The following is a 26,387-nucleotide window of genomic DNA, read 5'->3' as shown; positions in this document are numbered from 1 at the left end:
TGTCATCCGTGATTCTGACGACGTGATAACTGTTTGGAACAATCGACAGTATCTAGACATACCTTGGCAACGGGCTATCAGCAAGGACGATCTCCGAAGTTGGAGAGACCTTTTTAAAGAAAAGGATGCCACTCAGCTGCGGCATGCGACGAACGATTTGATTGCGCTGGCCTGCCCCATGCTCCGATATCCGTCCCAGTTGCAAGGTGCTGCAAATGTTGGCCAGATATTGCTCCCTTTTGCAGGAAATTTCGAGAACATGTTTCAGGGATACACTCTTGAAGGCGACCGCAGAGGTAGACAGGTCTTCTTGGAAAGACTTGAGCAAGAACTGCATTCGAACAGCACTCCTTACTTGGCTCAAATCCAATCCGTCACTCGTGATCTGGCAAATCACGAACCTAAGGACGACAGAGAATATTCAATCTTCTTGGATCGAGCTTGTACTGGTTATAAGGTGACAACTCGCTACTTCAAAGCGATGGATGAGCCACATTCTTTCTATTGGCACCTAATGCGTGCACACTTATCAAAATCACCATTTGTCCATGGCGAAGCGATGAAGAATCACAGGAAGAACCAGGATCGTGAACGAAAGAACGTGAAATTGAATCGCAGGCGAATACGATGCGAGCAAGTGCATCTTCTCTTTGATAGCATTAGCCACTTCCAGCATTTTATGAAAGATGAAGGGTTTGACGATGCGGAACTTGTCAAAGAAGCTTGGATATTGCTGTTCTTTCGCGGGATGTGCTGGAGCTTGTGTCACACTGCTGATGAGTTGGGTGAATTTCTACCGCTGAAGCTCTATGGTAGTCAAACGCCAATACTCTTGCTGTAATAGCATATCTATGCGAGCTATAGTAGAGCCAGAGATTTTTGAGACAGTCTGTCTGTCTACACTGTCTTTCACAAGCGCCAGCTGAACTTGCGATGTTACTAAAGCAGAAAAGAATGAGCTATTCAATGCGTGCCAGTATGTAAATACCTCTCGTGCCTCTGTTGGGAGCTCTGCGACGCCCTGAAAAGCGGAGCAAGCCAAGAACCGTCCCTGCATAACCCCTAGAGCGATCGAATGGCGCCACAATTTTCTAGACCGCAGCCTGAAGGTGCAGCCCACTCACAATATTTCTGCTCGACAGCCGCCCGCATAATTGACCATGCTTCGAGTGTTGCGATAGCATATTCTTACCTCTCTCGCCTTAACCCACCATGGCAACAGTTACTGCCACTGAGACCAGGTCGGAAGCCACTGATCGAGCAAAGGATTTCGAGGTGAAGAAACGAGCCCATGGAGAGGTGGCTCAGCCGGAGGACAGGTTCTTCTGGACATATACCGAAGAGCCTCACCGAACAAGAAGACAAGCCATAATCAAGGCGCACCGTGAGGTCCTACAGCTGTGTGGACCAGAGCCACTTACCATTCCTCTCGTCGCCGTTGTGGTATCGCTCCAAATATTCACAGCATACCTGCTGAGGAACACACCTATACTCTCATGGACCTTGTTCCTCACAGCCTATATTGTCGGGGCCACAGCCAACCAAAATCTGTTTCTCGCCATCCATGAGATCAGCCATAACCTTGCCTTCAAAGACGCCTGGAAGAACCGCTTCTTTGCCATCTTTGCAAATCTGCCAATCGGTGTGCCATACTCGGCAGGATTTAGACAATACCATCTCACCCATCACAAGTCATTAGGCGTAGATGGTATTGATACAGATCTGCCGACCGCTTTTGAGGCCGTCTTCCTCGACTCCATCCTTGGCAAAGCATTCTTTTGCACCTTTCAGCTGCTCTTCTATGCTATCCGACCAATGATGGTCTACAAAATCCCCTTCAATTACGTTCACTACTGCAACATAGCAACTCAAGTGTTATTCGACCTTGTTATCTTAAGAACAATGGGAGGGAGGTCGTTGTTCTATTTACTTTTGAGCTCACTCTTGGCCGGCTCACTACATCCGTGCGCGGCTCACTTCATCTCTGAACACTATGTCTTTGCTAAGTCAACTATCAAAGGAGGAAAGATGCCAAAAGATGTGCCTGTACCCGAAACGTTCTCATATTACGGTCCTCTGAATGTGCTGACCTACAATGTGGGATATCACAACGAACATCATGACTTTCCTGCTGTTCCTTGGACAAGACTACCCAAGTTACATAAGATAGCGAAGGAGTTCTACCAACCTTTGCCTTGTCATAAGAGCTGGCCTCTTGTTCTGTGGCAGTTTATTATGGATAAAGAAGTTGGTATGTGGTGTCGTGTAAAGCGTGCGGAAGGTGGTCGTAAAGTTGGGCAGTGGAGTGAAGCTGAGGTGCAAAATTGAGTCTCTGGTATTGCTATCGCAGCCAACGAGAATCCTCCTTAGAAGAGAAAGAATTGCCTACCAGTACCTTCCATGATTGCGGAGTTCTTGATATGTAAGGCAGGCACGCCCAATGCACCTGTTTCCTTCGACAACATCCCATTTCCCCATTTCCAATTACTGCTACAACTGCTTTTTACTACATTCTCTGATCGAGCTCACCTACGTTTTAGGCGACCTTCAGGCTTTCTGTACGATGCCTTTCTTCAGGAGTGCACGAACTAATTCTAGACCATCCTCGAAGCATTCTGAATCGCTAATCAAACGGACGCCGTCAGGCACTCCAGCTCCTGACTTGCATAGGAAGCGAGTAACTACCAATGGTAGACCGTCGCCGACGGCCTCCCAGTCAAGCACTTTCCAGCGTACCCCATCAGGAACACCAGCCCCAATACCACCACGTACAATCGACATTGTACCACAACCACAGGAGGATATAGACGATGACACGTATGACCATCGAATACTAGCCTTCGACAAGACTAATCGCAATACTGTCGGCTGCTCGTACTACGTCGCTCGAGATGGTGTGTTATACTGCATGGAGGATGTCAAAGATGCGGACAAAGACATTTTCGACATTTGTGAGCGATCACTCGAAGAGCACAAGAAACGACTGACTCTAAGCGCCAGTAAAGATTGATGTCCAGCCAACCGTCGTGCTACTGTCTCCACGCATAGATACATCGGAGCAGGAATCTGCAAGCTCAACCCATCTTGAGCTGGATGGTAAGTTGCAGTGTCCTTTCTTCGATCGGCGTTGATTATTCCAGACAGTGAGAATCCATCTTCAGCTTACACAGTCGAGCTGCGGCCTTCAAACGATTTCAAGTATGAATCAGCAGTGCACAAGCTCTCGTCCATTTCAACTCTCGAGTTACCTGGGGTAAAGTTCCTTGTGCCAGGAGACGAAGAGGATCTTAATCAGGATCAATCTGCGAATACACTTGGATTGACCCAAGGCAAAGGACGAACACTTCACATTTCTGGCGATGTCAACCTAGAAAGCCATGTGAGCGTTGGTTGTGCCGGCGCTATAGTTACCTATCTTGCCAAAAAGAAAGCATCCGCATATTTGCATGGCGATCCTGCAGCGGGGGAAGCCTTTCAAATTTTGAGGTTCGAAGTTTTCAGCTTCAGCAACACAATGTAAGCACGACCAAATTGTAAGGCCGATCACTAATACTTCTTAGGCTTGTCAATCAGGATACCATTGCTGCTTTACAAATACTGCAACCCGAATCCCATCCAAGCGCTGCCAAGCAAGGTCCTGGCTCTTCAGGTGCTAAAGAGTCGTTATCGATCTACGGCTTATTTCACTTCTCTGCAAAGACACCACAGGGCAAACAACAGCTTCGGAACATGTTCCTGCGGCCTAGCACGGACTTGAATGTCATCAAAGCCCGACATGAGTCCGTGGCGGTTCTTGCGAACTCTAGCAATCAAGAACCCCGTCAGCGTCTGAGTAAAAGCTTGACGAAGATCAAGAACATGAGTCGAATCATGGTCATGCTTCACAAAGGCGTTATTAGTGGCAGCAGCAAGGTCAAGTCTTTCAAATCCGGAGTGTGGTCGTCTTTGCTCGACTTTTGCTTTCATATCATTGATGTCGCAGAAATTCTCAACCAAATCGTTGGTGTGGAGCAAATTTTACTTTGGCAGCAGATTTGTACAGCCTTCGATCGACTCGAGTTTCAACGACTTGGCAAAATTATCTGGGATGTTGTTGACCTACAAGAATCCGAACAGCAGCATCGTACTGTCGTCAAACGAGGAGTCGACCTCGAATTGGACCAAGTCAAAGATGCATACGACAGTATAGACGAAATGCTATGTCGTGTCGCGAGAGAGACGATGTCAGAGCTTCCTCGTATGAACCAGCTCCCAAAGCTGACTGTAACCTATATTCCCCAGCTTGGCTTTCTGATCGTTATCCCGCCAGAGGATTCGGATCACCTTATACTGGTTGGTCTAAACCAGGATTGGGAGAGAAGATTCGTGACTGATCGTGGTACTTATTTCAAGAACAACAGAATGCGTGAAATGGATACAGATCTTGGAGATCTCTGGGCACATATATGTGATACCGAGATTGATATCTCTCACGACCTGGCTCAACGCGTGCTGGAGAAGGAGGCCTTCGTTGTCGAAGCATCGGAACTATGTGGCCAGTTGGATGCTTTATTGGCACTTGCCCATGGCGCGTGCAGACACAACCTCGTGCGACCTCGTATGGTGGGCGACAATGTTATCGACATAAGAGGAGGTCGGCACTTGCTTCAGGAGATGACTGTTCCGTCGTATGTTCCGAATGATGCGTTCCTGATCGGAGGTAGTGGACATGAGGATGAAACAGTCGAGCAACAATCTGCGCAGTCTCCAAACCACCCAAGCCTGCTACTGGTCACAGGCCCAAACTATTCAGGAAAATCTGTCTATCTGAAACAGGTAGCGCTGATCGTTTACATGGCTCATGTTGGCTCTTTCGTTCCAGTCGATTATGCCTGTCTTGGTATCACCGACAGAATCTTGACGCGAATTACGACTAGAGAGACCGTCTCAAAAGGGCAGTCGACATTCATGATTGACCTGCAACAAATGGCCTATGCGTTAAACTCTTTCACTGCACGAAGCCTCCTCATCATTGATGAATTTGGCAAAGGGACGGACAACTGCGATGGTGCTGGTTTATGTGCAGGCGTACTAACTCATCTGCTATCCCTTGGTCGTCAAGCACCTAAAGTCTTGGCTAGTACGCACTTTCACGAGATCTTTGAGCAGAGCCTGCTTTCAGAAGACCTACCCGATCTCGGTCTACGCCAAATGGAGGTACAGGTCCAACCCAAGCTCAAGACAAATCAACGTGCCACCCAACAAGCTCACGGGACGGAAGTGACTTACCTTTACAACGTCCGACCAGGTCGCAGTACTCTCTCCTATGGTGCACAGTGTGCTGCTATGAATGGTGTTCCCGCTCCTGTGGTGGACCGCGCATGTCAATTGACAGAGCTGGCGTTAGCAGGAGAGAACCTCGTCTCAGTCTGTGCTTATGTCCCAGATGACGAGCTGGATGATCTACGTGATGCAGAAGCTGTGAACAAGGCATTTATAGCGATGGATTTGGACGGTATGGGGGATGGCGAAGATATTAGAGGACTTCTGGAGGAGCTCTTAGGCGATGCATCGTCGACTTCCGCAACAACCACGAGTCGATCAACAAATGAAGAGTCCTTCGCAGGGACTGCTTCGTAAGTATTTATACAGGCTTGGGGAGGACTTCGATATTACAAGCATTGGTTAAGAAACAGATGGACATTGCTTCTCGTACAGTCTTTGCTCTCGACTGCTTCTCCCCCCTCTCTCTTCTCTCCTCTTTCTTCACCACGTCATCCACCACCCCATCTGCACATCTACCCACTCGTCCTGGCTCAATGCACACACCGCAGTCTCCACGAACTCCTCCACAATGTCTCGCCAGACATGGTAGAAGAGCGCCCATCTCAGGGCCGGCCGCCTGGCATACCGATCGTTGGGGCACTGGATGAGAATTATCCGGTGCATCTCGGCCGGCAGATCGTAAAAAGACGGCATTTTGATTTTTTTTTTTGAGAAGGAACTAAAGTAGAACAGAGGGTTAACAAACGTTGATCTGAGGATTGCATTGGGAATGAACACAGTGAGATAGAGGGGATGTATACATACGATTCTTGTTTGTGTTTGGTTGTTGTTGGTATTTGAAGGAATTTGGGTTGCTGGCGGAGGGTAAGGAGGTTCAGGAGCGAGATGACGGGATGGGGTTGTTGTGTCCTGATTGTGGGAAAGAGACTGGAAATTTTTGCTTGATTGCTTGCTGGCATTAATTGAAATGAAGGTGGTCATATCGACATGTGAAAGATTTTCCTGCACATTGACCTTGAAGTTCTTTGCTTTGGAGTGAAGACACGACCATGACTGAATAGGAGGGAGGGCAGGTTTCCTCGGGATGAGTTGTATGATCTCTTAGATGGCGGTTGTCAATTCTCTCCTGGTTTAAGGTCGAAGTCATGGCAGTTGTTGTTGGTCTCTCTCGAGAAATGTAGAAAAAGGACAAGGTTGTGCCGGACGGGAAAGGAGACACAACTATGCAGTACGCTTCAGAGTGTCTTGGGCTTTCTTGTGCCATTCATGAATCCAGTTCAATGAAATTTAGCTTGGGCTTGGTGGATGAGTCTAGACATTGCGATCACACGGCAGCAACTGCCTCAGGATGTCTCTGGAAAGAGTGCTGCATTACTGTTGAATCACATAGATCCAGATATGCACCTCCTTACTTTGTAGAATTCCTCAGTGTTCGTGTACCATCCTTTTCGTGGGGCTGGTCATTGATGCAGTAGATCTTGAGCAGGATCGAAACAACTGGTCCTTTCCATCATAGCTTTTGAGCAAGCAGTTTTCATTTCATGTTCATCGAATGTACTATAGTATGCCGTGCCCTGGCTTATGCAAGCACAAATAGCATGTATTGCTTCCTGGAGCTTTCGCAACTTCGAGTCTCAAGTGGGTACGTAAAAATAGTGTTGTACCGTACTCTTTGTGCATAGACCGTCTTCCCAACTCTTGCATAATGTCCAAACAGGTTCTGACCTTATACAAGGTTGGCTGGCTTCCGGATTCTTTTCAAGCTTAAGATGACTAGTCGTGCTAGATATCCTCCCTGCGCTCCTGACCAATTCTTTTGTATCGTGCTTGCCATCTTCTGCGACATTGCTATACTGTGGTAAGAGTGCTTCTGCAATGTCAGTGCCATCGATTTTGAACTGCCCACCCTCGTCATGGACTTGGTCATGTAGTGCATAGTTAAGACCATATAATTCGATGATTGTGGTGCGAATTCTTGTTTGCGACCAGCTGGGTAGGGACGTTCGTTATTCGTCGCGAGGTCAAGTGCAAACAATCGTACAACATTCTTGTAGGTAATCAGCCGATCTTGAGTCTTCGTCTGAACATATGGGGCCGGAGGTTCTGTGATGGGGCGATTCTGGCTATCGCCTCGTCCTCATGACTACATGGCGGACGTATACCAAATGCTGCTGCCTCGTTCTGACATGTATTCTTCTTGCATTTCTCCTTCTCCTCGCTTACTCCAAACTGTTTGCGAAACCGAGTTCTCGGCTGTGGATATGTACGCGAGCGTAATATCGGACCACCCAGCTACAAGTAATAATGTGGCTGTTAAGGCCCTGAAGCTGGCGACCTACTTTTGCACCATGATTATAGTCTTAGCCCGGGTGGCAGGCAGAGGTATATGGCTAAGCAATTGCTGCAGCGCCTTCGAAAATCATCTCGAATCGAGTTCTTACGTCCTAGTCAGGTGCGTTGGTGCTCTTGAGAGATCGTCCTCGCCATTATTTCTCCTCTTACAGAGACCATCAAGTAGAAGATAGCTAGCGTAGTACTCGAAGAGCTGCGTTTCTAACTCCATCACGCCATGCATGCTTCCGGTTTAGCTTTGAAGCCTGCAGCGGGCCGCTACGAAGCTTCTCTGAGGTTCAAGCTTGAGCTCACCTCATTCTGTTCTTATCAGATTGCAACTTTTGTAGCAAGGTCAAGCGTAACTTGTAGCTCTCTGCACTTTGCAAGCTGCACTCAAGAGCAGTGGAACTTCAGGGCGCAGGTAGGGGACACGCTAGCCACCAAAGCTCGTCGGAACGCAGGTGACTTGTCCCTTCACAAATCGACGTCGTGCGGGATAATTCTCACTCATCTTCCTCCGAACTTGTTCTTCACTTCTATCTTCCACAAACAAACAAGCTCGATGGTTGACAGATATATTACTGCAGCAATCTTGTTCACACAATCACGCGTACCTTCGCAGGTTTGCGGTTACGACTTTTACTTCCTCTAAATGACCAAGTTTGACCAAGTTTACCCTGGATCTACCAGGCATCGTAGGGATGTAAATCCCTGCGGCTGCGGCTGAAGGCTGCTGCTCTATGCAGCAGTCAGCAATGCTGCAGAATCCGATATACTGCGTGGTTCAATGCTGCAGAATCCGATATATTCTGTCGGCTTGTGCAGGACTTGTCACGATTTGCAGTATGCTCGTTGCAGCTTCAAGCCTGTCCATGGTTGATTCAATATCAAAAAGTGTAGTGATGGTTGTGTCTAACCTGCTTCGCGCGCCACACAGCTATTATACCCTTCAAAGTTTGAGTTTGAAACGATCCTTTTGACTGAAAAGAGATGGTATACACAAGGTCTAAGCCTAGACAACAATCCTCACATATTGTGAATTATGGGTGCTGTTGCATTGATGTGGTGACAAGTGACGACGCCGCAGCCAAGTCCTCGTCCTTCGTCGGTGGTATTTGTATGCAAGACGCGTTCAAAGATTCGATGACTCGCGATATTTTTCCAAGTCACATTGTTCATCGCTTCACGTCTCTTCGGATACTGCGACGTCAACATCAAGGAAGGAAGGAAGATACTGTCCTCAAGCCAGACATCCAAACCAAGCTGCGGTGAAACTGCGACCGTGCCGAGACTGTCAATCTGTATCATGTGGTGGCACATGCAGGCATCGACACCGATTGTCCTCTCAAGGCTCATCAGCCGAGAGATATAGACTCGCACCCAGCCTAGTCTTACAATGCTCTCACTCTCAATCGGCAAGCAGAGATTCGAGTCGGTAACAAAACGCCTGACTCCTCTTCCTCACGAACTTCTCGATCACTCTCGACAACGAGACGATGCCAGCTTAGGTATTCCATGCTGCTCCGTGAGCAGAGAATTATTCTGAAGAGTCGGGCCAGAGAACAAAAAGAGCTTCACAGGAACAGATCCTCTTAGTCTGGTTGCCTGTCTGCAAGCCGATACACAATGAGCATGACTTGGACCAGTTGACCGCAACCATGATTATGCTGATGCCTCTATTCATATTGCACAGCAGGGCATGAGCCCTTTTGTAGCTCGTAAAGTGCAAGTCGGCTTCAAGTACAAATGCTGTGTTGCATGACAACATTATGCCTGCCTGTGACAGTTGCAGGGTTTACCAACTTGAGATTGCACCACTAGCCCGCTGGCTGTTACTTTCCTTGATCACACTCCAGTCCTGCAGGCCTAAAATTCAGCTTACACATCTGGCGACGCTTGCAAGCCCCCATTGTCTTGTCGTCGCATCTCTTGAGACGTGAATTGGCTATGAACAGGAGACATCTTGACACGACTGTGGGTCTCGGTGAGCATCTCGCCCTCGGAAGCATACAGCAAGCAATGTGCCAATGACCCTTTTCCAAGCTGCATGCAATGAATCGGCTGCTGGCTTCCTCAATACATGCCGAGGGCACGTTGCTATGGCCACATCAGGTGAGATGATCCTAAAGCAATCATCATGGCACAGGCATGACATCGGCTATGTCTATGCCCGCTGAGATGAGCTTGGCGAAATGCCATTCAATTCTCATCACCTCAAGTCAGTGCCGTGCTACCACGACTTATGGTCGGTCACCTCATATCGCGTCGATAAGAGTGTCACGCTGATTCCTCTCCGTCCTTAGTCTAGCTCGCTTGTCCTAACCACTACAATGGTTCGATAACCGAAGGTCGAGCATCCTCGAGAGAGCAAGACGCGTCACACGTACTGGTCTGGTATTAGCGACCGAAAGACAACAACATCGGCCTTATCCTTTCTGGCATGACCTGTTCTGCCACTAGCGGCAATACGTCAAGCGTGGCTCGGCATTAGCTGCTTGGGCTGCACGACCCTGAGTTGCCAGCCATACTTGTACAAGTTGGTCTTCTCCAAGTGTTTTCGTTATGCGGGAGCTAATACAATGTACTCATGTGGTTGTCAGACTACTAGTCTGTCAATAGCATTTACGGCCAGCCCAATCAATTGTCATCACATGGCAGGATGTTGCAAGTTCGCTAGGCTCAGTTTCCGAGACAGCAATTTGGAGCCGAAGATGAGCCGGCCGGATGTGCTCATGTCAAATTTTCTCACACATGTCGTCAACTCCTTGCTCTGAGCATAGGCATGACGGTCAACCATCCTTCCACTGGCACAAATGCTACTAGGAACACTTCGAACCCATGGGACTGTTTGACCGATTCTTGTTTGTGGAGTTTTCGGTGTTCGAGCGTGGTGGGAGCCACACTGTTCGTGGTTGAAGGCTGAATATGAGAAAGGTAAATGTCCACAAGCTTGAAAACAGGGACGTGTACCTACTTCCTTGCATCAAGGGTATGTGTTCTGTACGCTGGCCTTCCTGAATCTGGTATATAGGTATACACTTATTTCCTGAACCCTTCCGTCTATAATCTCACAGAAGACATCTCGCCAAAGTCATTCAGCCAACGAGAAGCCACGGATATTGGTATAGCCAGTGATGTTCGTTTGTCTCAGTTCAATCTTGCTGAGCAGAGCTGTCGTGGAAAAGCAATCCACACTGCTACTGCTACTACTACCAACCTTGTCCTCGGCTTGCAGAGGACCTGATGGGCGCCATCTGGCAAGTTCTCGCCACTGACCGACGATGGAAACTTGCTGTTGGTGCTTGCGCGTGCCCCGTTTAGGGGTTGTTTCAAACGATGGCTTCAGAAGTTATGCAGTACTTATGCTAAGCAGAGAGTGTTTGTACCATCCAGCAAGACCACGATGTTGTCAAGGACTCCTGTATGGAGTTTGAAGTTATTGGTCGTGCAAGCTTGGCATTGCATGCAGAGGGCATCAACAAGTGTGGCTTTCCACAATACAATAGCCATTGAACGACAATCCGCGGGAAATACCTGGAAGCGGCGATATGCTTGATCATTTTACCTGGTTGAGGTCTTCAAACATGAACCCTGATGCAAGTTCTTCCTTCAGACATTGACGTTAACATTGGGCGTCAGAGCTTGTCGTCGGCTCGAGTCGGTGGTAGTATGTCGAGATGCTGCAGTTGGTTGATATCGTCAATTGACTGCTAGAGACCCTTCATTCGTGGCTTTCAAATGGTGTGATGAAGATAGCGACTGACGGAGGTGAAGAAGGGTATACGAGGCTTGCAAGCTCGTCGTTGCTAACAACAAAGCTGCTGATACAGTCGCGATCGCCTCGCCGATCTGCCATTACACAGACCGATCTCAGTCGTTCAACGTGACTATTGTGACGAATTGTTTGACCTCCCTCTTTTGCCGCATGCAAGTTGCAAGGCCACTCTTGACACTTTCCACAGGCCTATACCAAGCTCGGCAAATGGTTGATGCTCGAGTATGCAAGTACTGTGTTTCTTCGATGCACTGAAGGTAATATTGCAAGTTTTCAGATGTGTAACGACCCTGGCTGCCTCCTTCGCTGTCAGTAAGAATAGTGGCACGTTTGGTCTGATGAAGATGCTGCATTGTGCTTGGAGCTAGTATCTCTGAATGTTGACTGGCCTCTGATCGATCCTGGCTCTTTGGTTCCGGCACAGCTTCGGGAAAGAACGAATGTTGTCTTGACTCCCTCTAGGCCATGACCCTGGCCGCGGTGTTCCGACAACATCTTTGCGTTCTACTGGCATAAGGATGAAGCAGAAAAGGTCTTGTGGCATTGCTCAATGTGGCTGACATGCAAGTGCAGGGATCCTGCCTGCCATTGTTGGATATAATTAGCAGATCTGGCAGGGACGACCCCATTGTCCCTTAAGTACTGGCTGATCCAGCAGTGTATCTGTTGAAGCACTATGAACACGCCATGGACCTAGGTTCTCCTGTCAAAGTGTGTTGACGTTTCTGTGTTGCCTGTGAAGCATGGTTCCGAGTTTCTGTGATCCTCAAGAAGTTGTTGGACATGTTCGATCCTGTCTGTGGGTGGTTTGATATTCCTCAAGAGAATGGACAATGTCGAAATGAGTTTTTGACATTTAAGGAAAGCAATTGACGACTTTCTTTAGCACAACCGGGTAACGATCTTCCTGAACTTCTGATGAATATACTCAGAGTGTTCTGAAATAGTCGATCGCCATTTTGGTTTTTGCGACGTTCGCGGAACGTCCTCAATGTGAGGACGAACTCGAGCTCCAACGCCTCGCCAAGGAGTCGCATGTTGGGGTCCGGTGCGCTTATCTAGGTCTGCAGTACATAGACCGTCGGTCCGCGGAGAATACCGGGAGGAGGAGGAGGAGGAGGAGGAGGAGGGGAGGAAGATGCAGGAACGACGCTACCACTTACTTGTGGGCTACCACTCACCATCTCCGATCTTGTCGGTTGGCTTCATCGTGGTAAGCCCAGTCATAAGTAGCAACGTCGTTCCTCATCAAGAGGAGCGTTGTTTGCATCTGCTGCTGCTTCGCTGCAGCCGGGTCCACTGCGTGGTCGTAATGACCCAAGTCACGGTTGGCATAGAAGCCCGCCCAAATCTCCCTGGCTGTGTCCAGGGGCCCTCGCAGAAGGATTCTCATGCCATTGCTGGCTGTTCGGAAGTAACTCTTCCCCACGATTAGAGACATCGTGGGCACAGGAACTAGAACGAGGAGGGAACTTCTTCGACAAGCGGTTTGGAAGAAGAGAACTGCGGAGACCAAGTGAAGCTCTACAAAACTCACGTGAAAAAAGGTGTGCAGGTCTTGCTAGTTCTTGGCACGATACTTTGCGGCTTTGTCTTGGGGCATTATTCAAGCAAGGCGTCGCTGCTGAATTCTATGACAATCCTCTACACAATCATTGGACACACTTCAATCACTGTACAATAGGTTGAGATTCACATTCAGAACACATCATGTGCGCAATGGAAACCGACACTCCTGACAACTCATCTACCTGTAAGAGAACCTTTGTTCAATCTGTGCGCAACTGCTAAGCTTTATCTCAGCTCTGACCTGCGCAATCTGCAAGAACTCCATCCCGCCCGATGTCAAGCACCTGAGATACTCCTGCGGATCCTGCGTGTATCACGAGGACTGCTTGTTCTGGATACTAAATCATTTGGAGGATAGAGCACTAGAATTTCTAAATAACTGCCCCTGTCGATCAAATAGCACCGCTGAAGACCACCCCATAGACGAGGAGTCTGATGAAGACCACTACAACAGCCATGACCAGATTGAAGAAAGCGACTATACTGTCGCATACAATGTGACTGAGCAGAACGACTATGACGAAAACAACGAAAAAGATGATGATGCTGACAATCAAGCTGAGGATGTTTTCGACGCCGCTCCAGATGACGAGGACGAATACTGAACTCAAGCATTAACGATGAGCACATTGTGCTGGTAATCGCGATCGAAGGGTTTCAAAACAAATACATTACAGCGAGGTTATACTGTACTAGTAAGCATTCGCTACAGCTCACTGTGCAGCTTGTGAGAGGAACCAATAAGGCGTAAAGGGTAGATTGTGCAATGAATAATTTGCTACTCACTTATATCAACTGGGGAGTCCTTCCGCACCTCAGAACTCCTTCTGCACTGCTCTTTTCAATTGTGAACCAAGGCGCTTGATAGCAATCACTCTGCCCTCACTCCACCAGATTCACTCGTCACTAATGTGAGGGGTCCACGCAACATATCAGATCTTCGCAAGCCAGGGCCAATGAACGCAACTACTGCATTTTGAGAACATTGACAATCGCAGCTTGTACAAGGGCATAATCACACGCAAGGGCAATCAATACGAGGGATATGAAGGCACGATACATCAAACGCATGCTCGACAACGCAAGAAGTCTTCACCGTTGACGGAATGCAGTAGACCCCAAGGACCTCTTCTAATGCTCAGGTCGCCAGCTATTTGTTGTATGAAACTTCTGTCGCAATGCTTGTTGGTTGCGACTGAGGGTTTCGCTAGCGGGTGAAGACTCTCTGAATTGTCGAGTACGACCTCCAGAATTAATCTCGAGCGCAGCCGATGCTGGTAAGTCTACGCACTCTGGCCCATTTCGACGAACGTGCTGCTCCACTACTACAAATCGTCTCGCAGAAGCCATGGCGTAAGTTGAGCTTGGCCACCACAATTCCGCCCAGGCAAAGCCGGAATTTTCTGCTAACTCAGCACGTGTGAAATTGCTCTTGAGGCACCAAGGCCTACATGCATCGTGAACTTTATCAAAAGCCCCTGCCAAGACCTGCCGAGCTCGCCGTATCACATCAATTCCGAAACCACCGAGACAATGGCGTTGTTCGAAATTAACTTTCGCCAAATTTGCGTGGCCGCCTAAAAGCGGCAGAACCAATGAGTCAACCAGCAACTCGACCCCTCTAGCTCCCTCGAGCAAATCTGTCACCCGTACACATTTTAACATCATGATCCTAGCTCGGTGGCATAATGCTCGCTTATCTACACTTTAAGGCGCTTAATATGTCATACAGCTTGTGCTATGGTATTGGCAATCGAACTATGTCTGGCGCTCAAGAACGTGTTCAAGGACTCCTCACCAGGATCTGCAGAAACATACACGAGAATCAAGCACGTTTTAAGCATGTGGAGTCTAGAATCGATGCTGCTCCTGTGCAAGGCCTTGTGCATGAGGTAGGCTAATCTTTGCTATAGGTAATAAACCCATCCTCCTCTCGAATTCGGTCAAACTTCAAAGCACACGTCTTTCAAAGCTTACCTACCTAATCGTACACTGTTTGTTGTTTGGTCTTCGTTTGAGACCGTCCACTCTTTCAGAGCACTCAGTCACTCTTTGAAAATGTACCTTCAAACGTCATTCGCTCTACTTCTTTCTGTGCTCAATGTTGTCGTTCAAGCTCAAAGCGACACCTGTTCTCGCCTGTCAAACTATCAGCCAGCTCTGTCATACTGCGCCACAAGCTACCCTCCAGCAGTTCCGACTGTGACCTCCACGATCACGAGGACTATGGCTCGAACAACCTCTTCGGCAGCTTCGACGACCATCCCAACCTCTAGTCGATCCTCCTCAACCTCTACTAGATCCTCTTCGGCCTCTGTTCAGGGCACGACTACAAAGGCGAGCACTACCAGCAGCATTGGCGGCAATGGTGGCACCACTCGCACCATCACTGCAGTCGCCGAGGTTACTGTGACAGACTGTCGCGCTGCATATTCCCTAGCATGTCCATACTCTCAACCAGCAGGTTCTGCAGGTCCTGCCGTCTCATCAAGCTCTGGCCGTGTCAGTACCACTAGCAGTGCTCGCACTAGCACAAGCGCAACTCTCATCAGGCCTGCGTTTTTCAGCAACCCTCGAGGTTCCCGTGGTCCAAGAGAAGCGGCACCTGAACCAGAACCTCAACGTGGTGGTTGGAGTGGAGCAGCCCAGAACCTTCAGGTGGCTGTATGGATGAATGTTTTGGCACGTGGTACTCCAGCTGTTCAGAGCGTGTGCTCGTGTATTGGGCCTGGCCCAACTAGGACCGCTACAGTAAGCACAATAATCCATGAATCTATATTCACGATGCTAATGAAATTCGAACAGACCGTCAAGACCGTCACTGTAACTGCGACAGCATAAACTGCGGCTCGAATCACGAATACACAAGCGCATGCAGTTCTTGATGTGGCTTTGGTGTGGACGAACCACATCCGTCAGCCGCTTTGACTGCAGGAAACCACGAGGGTAATATATAGCAAGGCAAGAGTGATGAGTTCTTGACCAAAGTGCAAGGATCTGCATTGATTGGCGTGGCAAACCCAACCTATTCAACTGGCCAGTTGAATAGAGTTACTTGTCTTCTAGACTTTAAAAACGGTGATTTAATCAATACCTATCGAGACATGTCGATGAGTGATAGACAATGGCCTGGCGTCGTCCAGCATACTTCTCGTGATTTTCCCTTATGGGAGGTGTTCGCCGCCTCGTAATCGCCCCTTTATGGTGGAAAGTATATTTGCGTGTATTTTTGAACAAACCCTCAATACCAAGAAAGCCAGACCCAGCCACGACCCTATGTTGGTACGTTCTGGTGGGACCACCTGACTCGAGTGGAAAATGACTTTTGTTCCCGCTATGGATAGGCTTGGCGGTCGGCAGAACAATGTCCGACATGTGCTTGTTGATCGGAGTTCAATTCATCTCACGCTTGCTTGGGAGCCAATTTAGGATGCTCGAACTCCTTTTCGTGATCAAACTCGTGTGCAAATCCTCCGATCTGATTGAGAATCAGGCCACTGCTGAGCGTCAACCGTTTACTGTCGAGTAGCCAATACCGAGATGACTGGGCTTTTGTGACGCTACGACGCGCGCAGTTTCAAGATCTCTATCCCAAGAGCGGCGATGAAGATCAGCTCTCTTGTTTCAGTGCGGGTTAGTAATGTTCGTCGCTAGTCGCGACGCTTGAAATAAGTATGCTGGGAGGACGTCGAATTCAGGGATCAGTGCTATGCCACAAAGCCTTTGTAGCACCACAAGATGGCACTGACAACCAGATCGATGACTGGTGTCGCGTACTGTTCGATTTCATGCACCGACTACTCACTCCAGCGACTTGCTTACCCTGGACAAACAGGTGTCGTTGAATACGACGACTATAACAATCTCTCCAGGCTCGCTTGACCCAAATCCGCCATATACAAAGAGTGGACTTGTAGCATCAAAAAACTACAAGAATTGTAATGCTGAAACATCGTGGTTGGTGTTACTCAGGAGCAGGAAAGCGGTGCACTGTGTACGAGCACAAAGATCGTGCAGAAGCTGGGGTTGCCAACCAGCTCGAAAAAGTCGATCTTAATTCGTCGCTGACAACTTAATAGCATGGGCTTGGCATTGATCGACCTTGGCGGACGATGAAATGCGGAAGGAGGCCTGAAGCCAGGCTTAGATGAGTTCACAAGCACTGTCGCATTCAGAAGAACGACTGCCCTCAAGCTACTCACTTCATATTCCTCAATCAATCGCTTCCTGTGTAACTTGTAGTGGTCCCCGAGCTTGCTAAATAGATTGACACTAGTATGGCATTGGAATCACCACTTTACCCATGTCTTCACCATTTAGAATCTTCGATGTCGCTCAGAGTGCTCTGTGCTCTTGAGGAGCTGAACGAGCTGAAGGGTCTTCAATACCGTCTCAAGATCTATCCACGCAAGAGGGTGACCCAGGAACCAAAGAGGTTCATCCACTGGGCAAATCGCCGGTTTTCTGCATTGGGCCCAAGCCAGAAGAAGCACTCACCGAAGCCCGGCTTGTGCTACAGTACCTATCAGATACATACTCGCAAGGTATCTGGGAACCTGACGCAGAAGACAAGGCGAGAGATGTTTTTTTGCAGGAGTTTGCGAACGCATCACTCCTCACGAAGGTATTAGCTGAACCACTGCATCTTGCGCCGATGCACACCATTGACGTTGCGGCAGGTTGACTTTACTCTGATCATGGACATGCCTGGCATAGTGTACCCCTTCGGTATCAGGCACTTAGCTGGCCTCCTGACCATGCCTTTCCGAAATCACTTCCGCAATGATTTGCAGCTGTACTTCCAGTACATGGAAGATGCACTGTCAGAAGAGAAGCCGTGGTTCACAGGCAGACGCCATGGGCTGGCTGATTTCAACATGATATTTGGCATGGATATGGCTGCCCAGCGTGGGTATTTTGACGGATCGAAGTATCCCAAAGTACAAAGCTGGCTCGACAGGATTCATGAGCTACCGGCTTATCAACGAGCCTTGAAAAAGGGAGGTATATACAACCTCGTCACGTTCGGTACTTAGCATCTGAGCGGGAGCGAAGCGATCAGTGCTCATGCTGGCACGTCGAAGCCGGCTCGTTCAGAATATGACAGCCACGCCGAAGATGTAGCAATGCCGTGTTTGCGATGACTCTTGAATCTGCACTGGTACCAGCACCGTATATTTACTGAGGTTCTCGGTGCTGATCAAGTTCACCCGTCGCGAGGTTTGCGGCCTGCGAAATTCAGGCAGTTTCAACCCCAATGATTCTGACCCGGATTATTTTGCCGTCCCGCTGCACCCTTTCACGTCACGATTCTGCACTTTCACATGCATCATACGTAGTTTGCAAAACATCGAAGGAACGAGGCATGATATGATCTAAAATCGTAATGCATTTTAGATATCCTCAGATGTTATTGTGTCACAAACTCTTTCGTCCTACAATATATCTTCGTCTCACGGCTTCGAGTAACAACAAGCCTATAACCTGTACATTCTCAACAACCACAAGAGTTTGTATTCGAGCTACCCAGACCAGTATGTCTTTCATTACGGGCAACAGCTTCAACCCTGACACAGAGATCCCGGATCTCAAGGGCAAGACCTACCTCGTCACTGGTGGCAGTGTAGGCATTGGATTTGGCGTCTGCGCTCATTTGATCCAGCACAATGCACGAGTCTTAATGCTGTCAAACAAAGAGGATCATGCCGAGGAAGCGATAGAGCAAATGAAGCAGTGGGGCAATACTGACTTGATTGAATGGATCAAGTGTGACCTAGCGAACTTGAAGCAGACTGATGAAGCTGCAAACAAGATACTGGAAAAGGAGAGTGTGCTTCACGGAGTAGGTCATTCTTCAATGTCATTGAACGACCTGAGCTGACCATGCCTAGATGTGTATGAACGCCGGCCTTGGTGTTGGCAAGTACTGGGAGACAGTCGATGGCCTTGATAGCCACTTTCAAGTCAACTGGCTAAGCCAGCTGCATCTCGTGCTAAAGCTGCTCCCACTACTCAAGAAGGAGCCCGGTGCAAGACTAGTATTCCAGTCATCTGACATGCACCGACTACCAGAGGACGAAACCAAATTCATCGACGTCAACGAAATCAATACCGACCTCGGCCCTACCAAACTATACAACCGCACAAAGCTCGCCCAAGTCCTAGGCATGCTGGCCATCCAGCGACGCATGGAAAAGGGTGGAGATTCAAAGGTCAACGCCAAAGCCAGCGATAAGATCTACGTCAACGCAACTCACCCTGGCGCCGTCTCTACGGATCAGCCAGAGCAAGCCATCGAAGCTTATGGCTCTGCTTTGAAGCCTGTAGTCGCGGCTATGAGAACATTTGTGATGAAAGACCCTGTTGCCCAGGGTTGCAGACCTATGTTGTATGCGGCTACCAGCCCGGAGATCGAGGAGAAGGGCATTACAGGAAGTTATATCGTGCCAGACAAGAAGGTCACGTCGCCTAGCAGTAAGGCTCAGAACGTTGAGTTGAGTGAGCAGTTGTGGAAGTTGAGTCTGCAGTTGTTGGATGAGAAGTTGAAGTAGTGGGATAAACTTGTATATTGGGGCTACACGAGAGTGTTCATAGCATCAAAGTAATTTCTTGGAAACTTTTCTATATGAGTATTCTGCCTACATGGAAATGGAACATTTTCCGGAAGCTTTGGCTGGGCTTGTATTAGCTGCAGTTAGCAGATACTAGCATATACGATCGTTCGCAGGGCGTGGCTTGTATTTGATACGAACGAAAAGAATGTCGAAGGGCGGTCTTGGCATATATACACAGGTAGAGAATTATCATACAATTCCGCCTTATGACCTCTGTCGCCATTAGTAGTCTATTCATTCGCTCACTCGCTCAATCGGTTTCCCGTCGCATGATTACCTCTGTGCCAATTAACGACCTCGGGTAGCTCCCAATAGATCTCAACTGAGTGAAGAAGATCTGAAACATGAAATGGTATGTGCTATATCATTTGTCCAAAGCAGCACCTCGCGCTATCTTGCTTCATGACACTCATAGAACGGTCTACATGCTTGCTGGCTATGAACAGATCTGAACCATACCACGGACCTTCCCGTCATAACATGTACAACCACACACCGAGTCGTCCACACATTGTTGACCTAGAAGGTATGGTGCAGTGCTCTTCTCCAGGTTGGCAAAGCTGCAACCCTCCTTCGCTCAGCGTGAATCTGATCCCAATCATGCTGTCGTCGACCTACATCGAGGTCGATCTGATCGAGCTTGAGGAAACTTTGCCTCTTCCAGGCGTACCCAATAATCCAGAAAAGTATAACAACGGGCAAAGCCAGATAAGATTTGAAGAAGCCCTCAGCATCGGACAGACCGTCCACGAAAGGTGGAGCGATGGCACTGTAGAACTGAGCTACCAGTGCGATGATTACTAGAGCGAGACCGACCCAAGAGCCGGCAACACCAAAGATGTGCTTGAAAGGAATCTCGTCCAGAGATCGACCTTGTCGAGACCATGCTTGTCGGAAGCGGATGTGTGCGAAACAGATCGATCCCCATGTGAAAAGGGCGGCGAGACCTGAAGTGGCGAGAAGCCAGTCGAAAACAACACTGCCAGAGGAGGCCAGGACGACGTAGGCTAGTGCACCGAAGGCCAGGTTGAGAACGACAGATGGAAGTGGTCGGCCGGATCTGTCAATGTAGGTGAAGATCTTGGGACCGTAGCCTTGCTGGCAAAGAGCAGTGAGGGTTCGCGAGCCGCCATAGACACAGGACATTCCGATCGAAACGACAGAGACGAGAATGACAACGTTCATGAAACTGTCGAATCCGGTCAAGCCAGCATCGCGTCCAGCAAGCACGAATGGTGAGGTTCCCTCACTGTATGGGTTCGAGGCGTTGAGCAGACGCTCGTCGGTGGAGCTGACCAGCAGACCAACCAAGGTAAGACCAAGGACGTAGAAACTAAATGAAGTCAGTACAAGTGACCCTGCGTAGCGGGAAAAACTCACAGTGTGATACGCCAAAAGACTTGCTTGATGGCACTTGGTAGGTTCTTTGCAGGGTTTGCAGACTCAGCAGCAGCAAGACCAACCAACTCGGTTCCAGAGAAAGCGAACGCAGCCGTGACGAACACAGAGCAAAAGCCTCGGAAGCCGTTCTGAAAAGCGCCCGGGTCATACCAAAGACGGGCACCCCAATACTCACTGTAGATACCTCTGGAGGGACCACCACCACAGATCAGGACGACTGCAATAATCATGAAAAGAACGGTTGCAATAAGCTTGAATGTCGAGGCCCAAAATTCTTCCTCTGCGTAACCGAGAGTGCCGAAGATGTTCATGAAAATGATGAAGAGCCAGAATATCGTTATCCATACTGCTACTGAAACAGTGTCATTCCAGTAGCCCACAGTAAACGAGCAGACAGTTAACTCCAGTGGTAGCACAATCAGCCATTGAAAGACCTGGGATATGTTAGAGACGAAGCATTGAGATAGAGCGGAATACTTACATAGTTCCAGCCCATTGCGAAACCCCAGGAGGGGTCGATGAATCGCATCGAGTACGTATAGAAACCACCAGAGACAGGATACATGACGGCAAGTTCACCAAGGGCATAGACAACGTTGAATATCATCACACCCATAACGGAGAAGCAGATAAGAACCGAACCAGGACCACCTCGTGTAAATGCGGAACCAGAACCGACGAAGAAACCAGCTCCGATAGAGCCACCGATAGCAATCATGTTCAAATGGCGAGCCTTCATAGAGCGGTCGAGGTCGACTACACCCTGGGCATTACCTTCACCTGCATTCGTTGTCAGCGTTTGCGTAGAATTGAAGCTTCGCAAAACATACGTCGCTGAAAGCTCTTCAAGTTGAGGCCGTTTCGGGTCATGAAGTCAGCCTCTCGCTCTGGATCGTCGTTCATAATCATCTCTGTTGATTTCCTGCGAGATCCATCTGCGTAATCTGGCGGGTGTGTGCCAGTCACACCAACATCCTTTTCGACCCCCATTTCGGCGGATGTGTATGGTCGACAGCTGCGGGTAGATCGATGTTCAAGTGATAAGTAAGGAATGCGACAGAGCGCTCGTCAGGATGCGACTGTAAGAACAGCTGCAGGGCGCAACTAATGGATACGGGGAAACAACAGCAACACAGGGACTGTTACTCAAAAAGTAAACGAAAAACGTGGACAAGCAAGTGCAACTTAATCGCATTTTGAATGTCATCTTGCATGCACCTTGGACAGCTCTACGCTTATCGCTAGCAAAGCGTCGATAAGCTCGATTACCCTTACCATGACACGAGAGCGATTCTGTATGGCTTGCATCTATCGTCGAATAGTGGAGGCAATCAACTGATATGCTTTCTTGGCATGGTGCGGGAGCCAATCGCTAGAGGCACAGAAAGCTCGAGAAGGGCAAACGCTGCCAAGAAGTTACAGAGCCAAGGACACAAGAGTCTTGGCTTGCCACGACGTATGATCTGACGCATGCTTGTTGGAGATTGGGACGAGATAGTAAGGGTCCGGTGTGCCCGTTCGTCTCCCCTTCCATGCGAACGCTACCGAGGCTTTCCTCAATCAGGAAGGTCGTCTGTTGCTCACGCTCGCGTGCCACTCAATAGAGATCGCGACAACAGGGAAGGATATCTTCCGTGTGCAGGGTTATGGTCACATTGGTAGATGGTGGGGTGAACCATTGCGTTTCTGGAATCGAAATTCCTTATTTGTGCCATGAACTATTGTGATACGAGGATTTTGTAATTATGTAGCAAGCTCGCCAAGGACTACTTTAGAGTCTTACAAGTGAATGAGTCCTCGAGCATGAAACCCAAGACGGAACACCTTATCAAAGACAGCCATTTTCAGAGCCTACCCTAGGCGTGGTGGCGAGGCAACCACGATCGAGTAGGAACAGGTGGCCTGAACTTGAGATAAAGTAATATCACTGTCTGATTGGATGCGGCTTGGGTCTATATGGACGATCAGCTCGATTTCTGTATTGGGAGTGCGGTGCCGATGCGACGCAATTTCGAAGGCTTTTGTTCGAGTTCGTATACAATACCTACTTTGGACACGCGTTGTCTTGGGTCGATTGTAGATGTGCTACTCGTGCTCTTCGGGTCATCGCGAGGCAACGAGGCAATAGTGTCACACGCCTGTGCTGTCATCTCTCTACTGAGTGACTGCGACTTGCTCCCTCGCGTTTGCTCTTTGCCGGCGCACTCTGTACAACAGTAAAGAGCTCCTTTAGCGATCAGAAGCACCTCAGCGAGGTAACTCTCTAACAAAAAAAAATTAGTGGACCTCGAGACTGTGAAACGGATATGATATGTACCAAATATTGATCGCAGGCAGATGGGAAAAAGAAAGGTTAGAAACGCTTGCTCGCTAACGTCTACAGCACCATGATCCTATACACCTACTAGCTTGAACAGAGGTCAAACTCATTGTTGCACGATTTCCACCTGAGACAAATGGCGAGTCTTCTCGATACGACGGCTCGATACAGGAGGAGCTACATGAACCGCGGACTCCGGCGCAGGCGAAAGTAACAAATCATTACAGTATTGTAAGCGTCACATTCGTGGATCCTGCTGTGGTCGGTCGGCGCGACGGGCGTGCCGAGATCCATAATTCGAGCCTAATTAGTTCGACTATGCACAGCATAAGGAAAGGTAAATTGTCTGCAAATCTCCACAGTCGAGACATCCGCCTGGTTACCCGACACAACGGCCAAGATGTATCAAAGACGAAGCTACGATGTGATTGATCTATGCAGATGGCTTTCACCTCAAACGAGGACATTAATAACACACTTGCAGATTATGCTTGCGAGGTACAAACTCGTCCACAATACGCCGGCTATGTCCTTAATCGTTTCTCAGGCCTGAAGGCTCGGAATTGGGAATGATGAGAAACAAGTGAGTTAACGCTCGAAGGTCTCGCAAGGTTTACTGGTTTCGGAGCAGACGGACTCATGCGAAAGATATTGATTCCCAAGGACTATATATGGTAATCCGCACGGCTCCTAAATCATATATTGGTTTCCGAAGGTCCTTGACCAAACCTACTCGTTCGATTCTTCAAGCACCTTCTCTAACGCGAGAGTTCACCCAATGCCAGCTAACCTCTCTATTGAGGTAGCAACGAACTAATAACCCAAAGGCAAGGAAATCCTACTATCCAGACGATGGTTCAAATATTCGTTTTCGCGTACCCGGTCTGCACCACAGCCCGTATTAATTTGCAAACGCTGAAGGCTTGATTCGGCGAGGTGGCCTCACAACCAAACAACTTCACCCCTCCCTCAGGCATATAACCTGCTCTCAAACGCTAGCCTCGCTAATATCCCGAATCTCAGCAACATTTCAGAAGAAGCCTGCTGCAACACTACACCATAGCCTTAACACACCTCTCCTTCTATTACAGGTGGCGAGAAAGAATCCCGAGTCACTGTCGACGTATTATCCGAATTCCGTCCACCTGGACCATCATTCCAGCTCTCTGATTTCATTGGATCCTCCTCCTCCTTCTTCACCTTTTTCCCTTCCTCCTGTTTCTCGTTCTTCCTTCTCCTAGGCCCATCAAAGATCTTTACAGGCTTGTCCCTCGCCGCCTCACCCTGCTTCCGTTTCTCCTCCTCAAGTCTCTCTATCTGCATCTCCCGACTTCGCTTTGTTGGAAAATAATTCGCATCCCGTTTCTCGTCAAGGTGTATCTGGCATGTTCTGTCGACGCAGCCCGTCCAGGAGAGGAGGACATGGTTGAGGTCTGAAGGAGATTCAATCGATGGAGACATAGTTGTTGACTTTTAAATTTTCAAATCTTGGCAATCAAAGGCGAGGCGGTGCCAATACTGTGCGAGTTGGTTTTTTCCCTTGTTGTTGTGCGTCTACTTGTCGCGGTATCGAGAGTGGTACGTACTGCTTCTACGACTTCAAAGTGCTGAAAGGAAGGACGAATGTGGTGAACAGACATTTATAGTCTCGAGACAAGCAACGGCAGGAGACAAACCACTGCATTGGGTGAGGACCTGGTACCAACCTATCCGCGTCCACAAAAATGTGCTCGGTCTGCAGGCAGCCATGAAAGATTGTGGGATACTCTTCTCTACAACGTTGTCATGGTAAACCCATTGGCAGCGGTCAGTACATGACGTCCACCATTTTTACGCCCACGAAATCACTCAATTGTGCTCAACTCTTGTGAATGGGCAAAGCGGAAATGTCGTCGGCTGTTGGAGTCACTCCGTCTCACTATCGCCAGTATCCTAGCCAGTGGTTTGTCCTTTGCAATTCAATCTTGTAGTAATTGGTGCTTGTCAGTGGTGCAAATGCTGGGCTGGTGGCTCCTAAGCCGAAAATGTCCGCCACGTTGTACTGGTCCGATCATGATACTCATAGCAGTGGCTTGATCAGTTTCGAGACGCAACCAGTAAGAAGGGGAACGAAATCTGCTAGTCATGGTGAGACCGCGCAATAGAACGAGCACAACAGAATGCGATGTACATCTTCGTAGATTCTGGGTTGAGGAACGTGTATACAGGAGAAGTCACACGGAGCAAATAGGTATTCGAAGGACAAAACGGAGACCAATCAGCTGCAAAGTCGTTAGCAACGTATCAAGACAAGTGAGAATAGCGATAAATGAAGCGTCGTAGAATGTCAGAGAAGCCGTTGACATCAATTCTTCCCCTAGTGTCATCGCTCAGTAACAGTAGTGTCATAACGAAAACTGCTGCCACCAAGCAAATCAACCAGACCACAAGCGCGAGACATCTTCACAACCTATCATTCCCGCTCGCCGAAAAAGCAAGCAAGTCCGGTATAGGAAGAGCTGGCACTCGTGTGGAAAGGCGCCACGCGAGGTGACTTCGGAGAATGGATAGACTTGGTTGCATCAGGGAAGGAGGTGTATCTGTGCAGTGGCTGACTTACAAAGAACGTGAACGGCGACGAGTGCGAGCAGGAGAGGAATGACCTGTTGGGCTGTCAGCAATTGTTTCTTTGACAGCTGGTTATGACAGAATGTTGGATATCGATATCAGACAAATGGTAAGCTGGTACAGTTTCTTCAATGAAGTTCAGAAGCAGAACTGTTATTTGAAACCTTTAATCATCATAAAAAGAGGTGTCAGGGTAGAATTGAAGGTACTTACAAGAAGGATGAACAGAACAGCAATGCTACTTGGCACGCTTAGCATATTCTTCAACAGACTCGTGCCAACATTGCTGATCCAGCTTAATGTCTACCTACACGGCGTCAGCATAACTCGGAACCACGTTTGTTGAATTGCCATGCTAATGCAGATGTATGTAATCAGATGGTAGTGCATGTTAAGTTCAAAGGCTCATGAAATGATCGCCAGAACGAAGTATGAAAGATTTCCTCATTTGAGTCTTTTGTGCATGGGCTGTTACTGACCTGATATTGCTGCAACTCTTTAA

At 48.6% G+C, this 26,387-nt stretch overlaps 4 protein-coding genes across 4 annotated transcripts; 3 read left to right on the top strand and 1 right to left on the bottom strand.

Annotated features, from left to right (window-relative positions):
- Nucleotides 1-1,212: 1,212 nt before the first annotated feature.
- LTR64_003327 (uncharacterized protein) lies at nt 1,213-5,619 on the top strand (the record flags this gene model as incomplete). The annotated part of the gene is made up of 5 exons (XM_064897686.1): nt 1,213-2,251; nt 2,541-2,951; nt 3,001-3,096; nt 3,141-3,516; nt 3,561-5,619. 5 exons carry the CDS (start codon nt 1,213-1,215, stop codon nt 5,617-5,619), a joined length of 3,981 nt encoding a protein of 1,326 aa, XP_064756636.1.
- Nucleotides 5,620-13,084: 7,465 nt separating this feature from the next.
- Nucleotides 13,085-13,548, top strand: LTR64_003325 (uncharacterized protein; the record flags this gene model as incomplete). The annotated part of the gene is made up of 2 exons (XM_064897685.1): nt 13,085-13,127; nt 13,178-13,548. 2 exons carry the CDS (start codon nt 13,085-13,087, stop codon nt 13,546-13,548), a joined length of 414 nt encoding a protein of 137 aa, XP_064756635.1.
- A 4,931-nt stretch (nt 13,549-18,479) lies between these two features.
- Nucleotides 18,480-19,494, top strand: LTR64_003324 (uncharacterized protein; the record flags this gene model as incomplete). Its single annotated transcript, XM_064897684.1, has 2 exons — nt 18,480-18,785; nt 18,835-19,494. 2 exons carry the CDS (start codon nt 18,480-18,482, stop codon nt 19,492-19,494), a joined length of 966 nt encoding a protein of 321 aa, XP_064756634.1.
- A 582-nt stretch (nt 19,495-20,076) lies between these two features.
- On the bottom strand, nt 20,077-21,948 carry INDA1 (Amino-acid permease inda1; the record flags this gene model as incomplete). Its single annotated transcript, XM_064897683.1, has 4 exons — nt 20,077-20,890; nt 20,938-21,392; nt 21,440-21,738; nt 21,789-21,948. The coding sequence occupies 4 exons, from the start codon at nt 21,946-21,948 to the stop codon at nt 20,077-20,079; spliced, it is 1,728 nt and encodes a 575-aa protein (XP_064756633.1).
- Nucleotides 21,949-26,387: the final 4,439 nt, after the last annotated feature.

Source organism: Lithohypha guttulata (assembly GCF_036872675.1).
Source record: "Lithohypha guttulata strain CCFEE 5908 chromosome Unknown scaffold_2, whole genome shotgun sequence".
Lineage (NCBI taxonomy): Eukaryota > Fungi > Ascomycota > Eurotiomycetes > Chaetothyriales > Trichomeriaceae > Lithohypha > Lithohypha guttulata.
Note: the sequence above shows the minus strand (reverse complement) of the source record. Positions and strands in the feature narration are given on the sequence as shown.